The sequence below is a fragment of the Vigna unguiculata genome, chromosome 2 (genome assembly GCF_037176805.1).
Source record: "Vigna unguiculata cultivar grain cowpea cultivar isolate G323 ecotype 2 chromosome 2, ASM3717680v1, whole genome shotgun sequence".
NCBI lineage: Eukaryota > Viridiplantae > Streptophyta > Magnoliopsida > Fabales > Fabaceae > Vigna > Vigna unguiculata.
In genome coordinates, this window is record NC_140793.1 from 32,207,128 (window position 1) to 32,217,028 (window position 9,901).

Sequence of the window (9,901 nt, forward strand, 5' to 3'; positions counted from 1 at the left end):
CTAAGACATATAGAAGATTGAAAGTGTGATTAAATAATACACATTCTTGATTTTTTTAAATATATTATCCACAATATTATGTAAATAATACTTATTTTACATAATTCTAATTTACTGTCTAGGCCTTTGCTTTTCCGCCTTTGATGATTTTGGGTAAAAAGGTTGCAGCCCGGTGACATAGGAGATGGACACAGATTTTTCGCAGTTTCTTTTTGCATCTCTATCATTTCAACTTGTATCTTCATAAATTCTTGTAAATTTTGTTTTTAAAAATATATAATTAAAAATGTATGTTTAATGTAATATATAAAATTATATTTAAAATATAATTAATTGTATTTCAAATTATATCATCGGAATATAAAAATTTGTCGGAATGCAAGGAGAAATGACCAAGATTTTCTTTCCTTAGTGTATTGTTGGGCCATTCTGTTGGGAGATTTTTATTTCCTTTTATATGTTTTGCTAAATTGTATTTGATGTGAGACTTCAAATCTAAAATACAAAGAAATGAAAGACAGGCTTTTGAACTTGAAATTCACAACCCCTGCAGACACAGAAAAGGACTCTAAGAAAGAATGAATGAATGAAAATATCCCTTGGCTAGGTATGTAACAGAGTGTAAATTAAACTAGCCTATTTATATTCTATATAATGAGCATGACCATACCACGTAGTTAATAATGTTAGAAAAACAATCTAATAGGGAAAATATAAATTTCATGAGTAGAAATAGCTAGAATATACCACCATTTATGCAGAGTAACCTTATTATTTATTTGATGGTTGAAAAATATTCACTTCTTTATTTTACTGTCTAGTTTAGGATTGAAGTATCTCCATACCTTGTTCAGAAAAGTGGGATTTACTTCCACCATAACTATTAATTAAAAAAATAACCAGTAAATTTATATTTGAATGTATGTACTTGTATGATAAATTAAATCTTTCATTTTAGAAAAAAGAACTAAAAATCTTTAGTATTTGTATAATTACTAAAAGTTACAATTCCATGAGTGATTGTATACATGAAACTGGTTAGGTTAGCAGGTGGAGGTAAACCAGAATGGCAAATCAACACATCATTTATAATTCCTTGGAATAGTCACCTTAAAAGAGAAACTCAAAATCCAAAACCATTTTAAGATCTATTCATGAACACATCAAATGGTGCTTTGACAGCAGCATTCAACCATCTGGCATGGCAGTACCTTGGCCTTCCACATAGGGTCTTATGAAAGTCCTTCGCCACCACACCTCAAAAGCTCTCTGAAGATTGGGACAACCATCACCAGTTTTCAAGAAGCTTCCAACCCAAGAAAGCAAAATACTCTGTTGATCCTCCAAAGGCAAGGTCAGAATTGTTCTTCCAATTCCTTCCTCCACAAGTTTCCTATCAAATGTCCTGCACCCGTGCTGCAACCAGTTGTAGTCATTGATTAGAGGCTGCAGCCATGTCTGCAACAACAATTGGCGTGTGTTCTTCGATGGCAGAACCTCCCCTCTTCCTATGCTCACATATAATCTTCCAGAAATGCAGCTGACATGATAGCGAAACGCAATTGGAAGCTTTCCATGTAGTGCTGCCAATTCCTGATGATTTGCCCACATCACTGCAAAATCTTCAGCAGCTTGTTTATCGATTAAAATCTCCAGCAACCATGACAAGTTATCGGCTTCAAGAGCTATATGTTTTATTACAGGTTCTTTGTTATCGCTAGGCATGTCTTTGAACTCTGGTTCTGCAGCTTGGTTGAACACACACAATAATGAATCCAAACACCTTCTGCATGACTTGTAAATCATGTCATTACAGATCTCCACTGAACCTGCAGAACTTGGAAGACTATTGTTCTCCCTAAGCAGCTTTAGAACAATGGATTTCATCTCTCGGCGACCTCTCTCCTCATTGCTTTTCAGAACAAGTTCAACAATGTGGGAGAGAGTATCTTTTGGGACATTGGAAGTATCCGGAGAAACTCGTTTTAGCACCGGATTGACCCCGATTCCATCTCCTTGGAGTCGTAGAACTGTTGAAATCACCTTTTCTTCTTCTTCCTCTCCATTCCAAGGGACTGCTTCCAAGTACTCCAAACATGATTGGATACACGAGCTGAAACCAAGGAATTCTGCAACCTGCAGCATAGTTTCTTATTACAAGCCTAGCAATGGTGTTTCGTCAAGCACTATCCAATGGCTCATTTTCTAGCAAAGGATAAATTGCGAAACAAGGATGAGAAAGATTTAACATGAAAACAATGTTTAGCAAGAACTTATGACTCAGGTCTCAGGCTCTACCTTTTCATGAAGCCTTGTAGAGAACAGATAAAAAATATTTTAACAAAACACTATGATCAACAGGGGATAAGGATTACCTTATACTATAGGTGATCTTCCTAATTTTAAAAGATGAAAAAACCGAGACACAAAGGTTATATCTTGACCATCACCACAATTCTCAGCAATAGCACATTCCACTATTCAACTCAACTTTTAATCTTGCCGTGGGAATTGTATATTAGAAACACATAAGCATTTCAAGCTACCTATTTGTGTACTTGTGAAGAGTTACAATGTATCTATACATTTAACAACAATAATTTTATAAATACATGTAACACATTGATGACTTATCATCATCGTTATGGTTCACGTATATAGCACATTTTAACTACTGATTTGCATCAACGGTAGTTAGCAAAAGAGGTAATTGAGCATGTATAAAAAAATGGCACGACAAAAGAAATTCCTAGTTCGCTTATACCTTTAAGATGAGGGTAGAGAAAGTATTATGCTTTCAAGTGAATTAAGACTTCTCAAGAACAAATCATCTGTAAAACAGTCTTTTTAACATAACCTTGATAACATTTTAAAAATAACAATCTTATGCACCGGTTTTCATTACACTACAGCAAATCCAAAATAAAAGATAATGATGATGCTAGCATGCTAGTTTACAATATCATAAAGCAGCCTAAAATACATTTTTTTCTCATGAATAATTCTAGTAAAATGTTAATGAATGACCTTAAGGTATTAGTTAAGGAACCAAAAGTTTAAAGCAGCAAATAAGGAAACATTGAAAACACAAAATTAATTTCCTACTTGCTTTTTAAAGCAATTGAAAGCATCTAACAGAGTGTACTGAATGGTGATGGCTATAAGTTAACAAAACCCATAATTCTAAATACTATCACGTCATCCTCCTAATTATTAAATGAAAAAAGGTATTGAATGCCTTTTATGTTTTCAAAATATTGAATGCATTTCCTTTTTTATTTAATATTTTATTCATAAGTATTAAGACAATAATATAGCATTACTCTACCTTTATTAAGTTTATATTATTCCATCAAGGATAAAAAAAGTGGTTGATTATGTAACAAGGAAAATGCAGCTGGTTGTAGCATTAAGAATGAAATATCATTGTGTAAATTGAAGTTATATTATATCATATATATTACACACACATGTGTGTATGTACTGGGGAAGAAAAAACCATAGTGAAAATATTTATCATATAGGAGGGTGAATTAACTCACGAGGAATACTACTAAACAAGACCAAAAAATAATCCGAAAATTATATTACCAAAAGATTAATAGCATAGAACATACTTCTTCACCCCCAAAAGTATTAGCAGCAAAGCAGGCTGTGATGACAGAGTTAGCAAATTACCTTAAGAATTCTAAGAATGCGAGAAACGCTTTGCTTCATTAGCCGTTGCTTCATTTCTTTGCAGTACATAAGCCCAACAGTTTCAACATATATTTCAACATCCTCACAATCATCAACTTGGAGACATGACAAACCAGATTGTTCAGAAAGTTTATCAGCAAAGAAACTACTCTTCTCCTTTAAAACATCCCTGTGAACACTTAACTTCACACAAAATCCCTGCTTTCCAAGGAGAAGAAGCTTGATATCACAAGTTCCGGGTTCACCAAACTCAATAGCCACCTTTTTTGGCATAGATTCAAGTTTGGGTCTAGGTGCTCTCTGTGCAGGCACAGAAGGGCTGGGTGGAGGTCTTTCTGGATCATCATTACATTGTTGAACATCAGAAACCACCAACCTTGATGGGGCAGGCCCTGCTTTTCTCTCACTCACCGAGACTTCCTTCTTCTGGGAACTGGTCTTTGGAGGTGGTGGAGAGGGTTTGAGTTTATTCAAAGGGTTTTGAGGCTTCAGGCTTTTCTGGAACCCAACAGGAGTAGGGCAACACCAAAATCCTTCAGGGGTGACAGCAATTGGGACATTTTTAATCTTTGTTTGACCTTGCTCTACCCGGGTAATCCTAATATCCCCCATAAGTGACAAGGATTCACACTAATTATATGAAACAAGATATAGCATCACAGTGAAAATGATGCAGTGGAGACAAGTCTTTGTATCCCTACTAAGCAACTAATATCTTTCCCCTCATAAAATATGGAAAATAAGCAAAATGAAAAGCTGCAATCTTTGAAGCTGATCTACTTCCCCTAAAAGAACCGGCGCCACTGCATTTTAACACAAAGTACATGAAACATGAGGAATGTTCAATGGACTGAAAAATTTTATATTTTTCTCTAATGGGAAAAGGGATATGAACTGAAACCAAAGCAGAAGCATGTAATTTCTTTTCTATATTTTAACAAATAAAATGGTTGGAGCGTTTCCAAAAGTACAATATAACCATGAAATTCTATATCTGACCCCATCAAAGTGAACCGGTAATTACAGATCAGCACACAGAAAATGACCCTTTTTCTCTCTCTGGACACTAGTCACAGGTAAATGGCAGAAGCAGAAAACTTACCAAACATTGGTCATATAAGAAACCTAGGAAACCTCATGTCATATCTAACACAACTTCGTTTAAGCTCAGAGCTTTAAAAATGATTGAACAGGAGCTGCAGTGTTGACCATGAAGGAAACCGAAGAACAAAGAGCTGCAAGGAGGAATAACGAGTTTGGTCACTCTCTAGTTCGTGAAGGAGAGAAGAAAAAAGAGGGCACCCAAATGAAACGAAGCGAAATGGACGATGATGGTTTATGGGCTATGTTTTCTACTTTCCACTTTGCCAGTTCCATGCTTTTCATGATTTGGGTCTCAGAATTCGCATCACTTGGCCCCTCAGACTCGACCATTCATCTTCTCTCTAATTAAAAAAACAATCTTTTAAAATGAAATAAATAAAAATGAAAACTTTTCCTCTAATCCGGTTTTTCCTTGCTGGAGTTCCCTCTATGCACAACTCAGCATGCCTCTCATTTTATGGTTTGGTATATTTATTTATTATTATTGGTGTCATATTCTGGATTCTTTATATATGACACTGTTGCTTTTGTCATGATGCACTCTCATGTGGAGTAGAGTAAAGTTAAAGTAAGCTTGCTTCCTTGTTGGATAGTGCAATTACCGTTATGCCCTGAAGGTGTAGCTGAGTTGTAACAGTGCATGTTGGGAATGTTTAATGGAAAATTAAAGAAAGAAGAGGAGAATCTTGATATCGAAGCAGATCTGTGTCAGAAAGGTGTTGATGAGAGTAGTTTCTCACCCTTTTGGTTGTTTTTATTTTGAAAGAAGCAGTTAGCTATGGAATTGTAGTAGGATGGATATAATAAACATGAAAGCGATGGATTGTCCTAAAATCCAAACCCAAAAATATGAATCTTCTAAGAATAGACAACGTTGATGCCATGTATTCAACCTATCACGTTACTTCTATTCTATCCATCAATTGTTTCAATAATAATACATGAACCGATGATAAGTTTAAAGGATTTTACCATCACTTTATCTTTTTGCAACAAATTAACTCGCTTTAAAGGTGAATTAACCTAGCTAACAAGAACAAATACAGGTTGAGTTTGGTTTTCTGTGATGCACTCTTTCATGTTTCCTCAACAAAGAATAAATAAATTTCCAAAAGACAAGTCCTAAATCAAAATAGCATTTTCTACTTCCTTTTACGGTGTAATCAAGTAATTATATTACGATGTAACTTTGTACCATTTTGGTTTTAAGTCATATTCTTTTGATACTGTGTTTTAACCATATTTGTCTTTCTGAAAAGACTGTGTTATCCTTCCACTTTTTGATTGAGTCATGTATTTGTCTTGAATTTATAATTTTAAAGAGATTAAACATTAGATGAGTGGTTTTTTTTTTTTACACTTTTTAAGACCTTTACCCATGAGTTAGTATTTTAACCATTATCTGAAAATATTGTAGTTAATAAAATAAGACCTATGATAATACAACATCCCCTAATTCAAATAACCATTCAGCTATTTCAATTTCAAAACTTTTCTCAAATGAGGATAGAAAACAAAACATAAGACTGGTCACAAGAAACTTGCATATATTAGAAAAAATATTTTTTCTTTTACTTTCAAAAATTATATGTAGGAGAATCTTTAATTAGTTGATATAGTAAAAAAAGTACACTAGTATGTGTAAAAATCATTTTTTAAGTCCCTTAAATTTTAACATTTGTTGCCCACAATATTTTTCTTGTATAACACTTGTGAAATAGTTATAGAACCAAAAATGAATGTTATTTCAGTTCTGTAAATAAACTAAAAACAGTGATATGGATTTTAATGGAGTAATTTGGTAAAAAGATTATACAAAGAAAAAAAAATTGGAAAAATGAAACAAAATTATATAAACCACAATAAATAGGTCTTATTTTATAAACTCTAAAACAGAATTTATTTTGTGGGAAGTTAGAGAGTTGGAATAAAAATCAAATGCTAAGATGCAAATACAGAAGTGATTCATATAATCACATCATCACATGCAATGCTTCTCTAATTGACTACTTGTCTTTATTACTTTCTTTTGCTCTTGGCTATTTTCATTTGTGATTATCTTTTTCTTTCATCTATTACTACTTTTCTTGGTCGGATCATGAAATGGACGTAGAGTTTCCTTATGTTCCTTACAAGATTATTTCTTCGTTATTTCTTGTAATTTTTTGTTCTTCATTGCTGACTTCGATTTCAACAAGATGATAGTTACTTTCTCACAATAATTATAAATTGAACGTGTTAAATAAATTTTATTTTGGATCATGATGGATGAAATATATTTTTTTACTAGTATATTACAATCCATTTAATAAAAATATAATTTGATTCATGTCTTTATAGATGAATATATAATCTATCCATCAAAATTCAATTTTTCTATCATATGACAGATTTACTGATATTTATAATAATTACTAAATTGTACATTTGATATTTACATTTTTGTTTTCCTGATTTGATTATTTTGGCATTTCTTATCTAAGTTGATGCTTGAAAAATGTCTCTTTGTGTAAACCTTGCTAGATTCCCTACCTCTAACAATTCTTTTGTTCAGCTTTTTCAGTGATTTTATGTGAAGTTTAATTTCGTTATTTTTATTAGACACTCTTAAATTATTCCCTGTAGAGATTATCCTAAAGCATTATTGACATGACATAATTGAAGGTATGATAGAAAGTGTTTATTTAAATTTTGCCATGGTGGTGGAGGGTGAAACATTGCATTTTGAAGATGGTGTTTACTTTTGGGGAAAAAGTGAGAAAGTCACAGCTGTAGCAATTTCTGATTAGGAAAAGGCCTGGACAGAGAGTAGATATTCAACAATTTTTTGGTTCTTTTGATGACATCTTTTATGCAATTAGGCATAGCTGTGTGTGCCGTGACTTCAGTGCAATCATAGAGATTTGCAGCGATTCCATCCAACTTCTAAACAAAGAGAGGATAGAAAGATAGAAAGATAGAAACGTGTTTTCGTCATCAGTCATCAGGAATCACAAATTCCAATCACATGATAACTGCCCTCTGCTGCCCTGGAATTGTTGCCTTTTTGGCCCACAAAGATTCACTGCTCCCAAATTTTGATGTTACTAATCAACCTTCTTCCATGTGCTCTAAACTTTTTAGCTTAATAACATCCTATTTTATTATAGAGATCACAGTTAACTATGTCCTATGCACCTAACCAATTATTAGTACCAAACCATAACACACTATGTTAGGTTAAGCACAACTCAGTAGCTAATTAGGGTATACCATTAATCATGTTTTTGTGATTAAAAAATGTCAGTGAATTATGTCCAACAAAGATAGGTGAGAATCTAGGTCATTTATCAACCATGATAATTTATGTAAGCTCTCTACCAACAGAAACAACTGGGGAAACATGGAGCTAAGGCCTAAGGAGACAAGGTATTGGTTGAAGGTTATCATTTTTGTTTTAGTACATGAATGAATGAAAGAAGAGTGACCGACATATTGGTTTGGCATTGGTATGCACTGTTGCCTGCAATCTCTCAGTTTTGTCTGTGAACAAGAGGTCCATGGGGGTCCCTAACCCTGACCTATTGTGTGTCCATTTTGGAGGATTCTGATCCTCTACAATTGCTTTTAAAACTCTTTGGATCTTCACCCGTAACTTTGTTTTGTAAAAACAATATAAATAATTGTGTGCTGTTGATGAAGGCCACTAGATCCAAGGTGTGCAGGTTGCAATTCATTTTTTTGACTGCAGAGGATCCAAACATGATGTTTTTTTCTTCTCTGAAGGGACTCGTTATGGAAAGATTATATATGTGACATCTTAGCCTACATAAAAATTACATTACTTTTAACTAAAAATCTCCGGACATAACTATTGATACTTCTTTTAACCAAAGATCTCAAATTTATGAGTCTTTATACGAAGTTTAATTTTATCATTTTTATCCAATATAAAACTTAGACTCATGTAATATTTCTAATTCTAACGATACATATCCATTTGGGACAGGTTCCTTTCCCCTACATATGCTGCACCTTTGAAAGCAACACCTCAGGAAGCTCCATGACATGAAGTTGACCCCCTCTTTCTACCAGAAAAACGTTCTGATCAAAACTAAATTCAATATTTATTTTTTGTTACATTTGTCTTTGTGTATTTTAAAAGAAAATTCAGTAAAGGAACCTTGGTATCCATGAAGAATCTAGTTACTACTTAACCTAATGGACATGTCATGAAACACTCACGTAAAATACATCTCTAGTTGAAGTATAATACTATATTTTAGTTATGTAGAGAGAATACAATCATCATTACTTTGTTTGAGTAGCAGTTGAATATTATAGTTTATGCTTCAGTCCTGTTGTTTCTCACTGTCAAGGAATAGATAATGGCAGAATGAACCACATGGTTATTCAGTTTCTGTCCCCATTAATGGCCTTCCCATTTCGCGCACAAAGCCTCTGCTCAGTGGAGTGACCCTTATACTGATAAGATATATCGGTTTCTCCCTCTTAAGAATTTTTCCAGCTAACTTTCTTGGTGTTAGTAACTTTTTTCTAGGCTGCATGGATTGGTGTTTTTGCTTTTCACAACTTCACAACTTCACGTGCCTTTCATCATTAATCTCACGAACTGCATCAGCTCATCCAAACAGAACAGAAAGATTGGCATAATTGGTGTATGGGTGGGTGAGATATATGTTACTTTTGTATTTCAAAGTTGTCATCGAAGACTTGGCACATGATGTAGCAGAATAATGGATACTGAATCCAAGAGACAGTGGTAACTTGGAAGGGAGAAAACTAGAAGCAATTACATAGAAATTCATTATAGAAGCACCATTTTTGTTAAAACACATTCTCCCTTAAATATTGTCACCGCAACTGTTGCTGGGAAAAAGTGGTTTTAGTATGTTAATCATAAGTCAATCTCCCGTAGATTTTAGTACACATTAATTTTTTGAATTATCTAACATGTAAGTAGGGAAATAAATAAATTTGATTTACCAGAGTGTCCACTTTATTTTTTATCAATAATATGAATTAAGTTAGAACGTTTACAATAGACTTATATTTTAGCACATGCTGGTTTGTTCAGGCGTTCAGGCTATAAAAGGTA

The 9,901-nt window shown here is 33.5% G+C and overlaps 1 protein-coding gene across 2 annotated transcripts; it reads right to left on the reverse strand.

Moving 5' to 3' along the window:
* Nucleotides 1-928: 928 nt before the first annotated feature.
* On the reverse strand, nt 929-5,241 carry LOC114173602 (BTB/POZ domain-containing protein At3g50780-like). 2 transcript variants are annotated; one of them, XM_085670189.1, is made up of 4 exons: nt 5,056-5,241; nt 4,802-4,934; nt 3,679-4,502; nt 929-2,136 (listed from the first exon to the last, which is right to left on the reverse strand). In XM_085670189.1, the coding sequence occupies exons 3-4, from the start codon at nt 4,309-4,311 to the stop codon at nt 1,189-1,191; spliced, it is 1,581 nt and encodes a 526-aa protein (XP_085526315.1). In that variant the 5' UTR covers nt 4,312-4,502; nt 4,802-4,934; nt 5,056-5,241; the 3' UTR covers nt 929-1,188. The 2 variants fall into 2 exon arrangements, with proteins under 2 accessions (XP_085526315.1, XP_027913891.1); XM_028058090.2 differs by having other exon boundaries at nt 4,802-5,241.
* Between the last annotated feature and the right edge of the window lie 4,660 nt (nt 5,242-9,901).

Bases quoted from the DNA above. Each gene is read 5' to 3' on its own strand.
- LOC114173602 (XM_085670189.1), bottom strand. From the start codon at position 4,311: ATGGGGGATATTAGGATTACCCGGGTAGAGCAAGGTCAAACAAAGATT. The intron at 2,137-3,678 runs GTAATTTGCTAA...ACTATGCTGCAG, and splicing joins GCATTCTTAGAATTCTTAAG to GTTGCAGAATTCCTTGGTTT.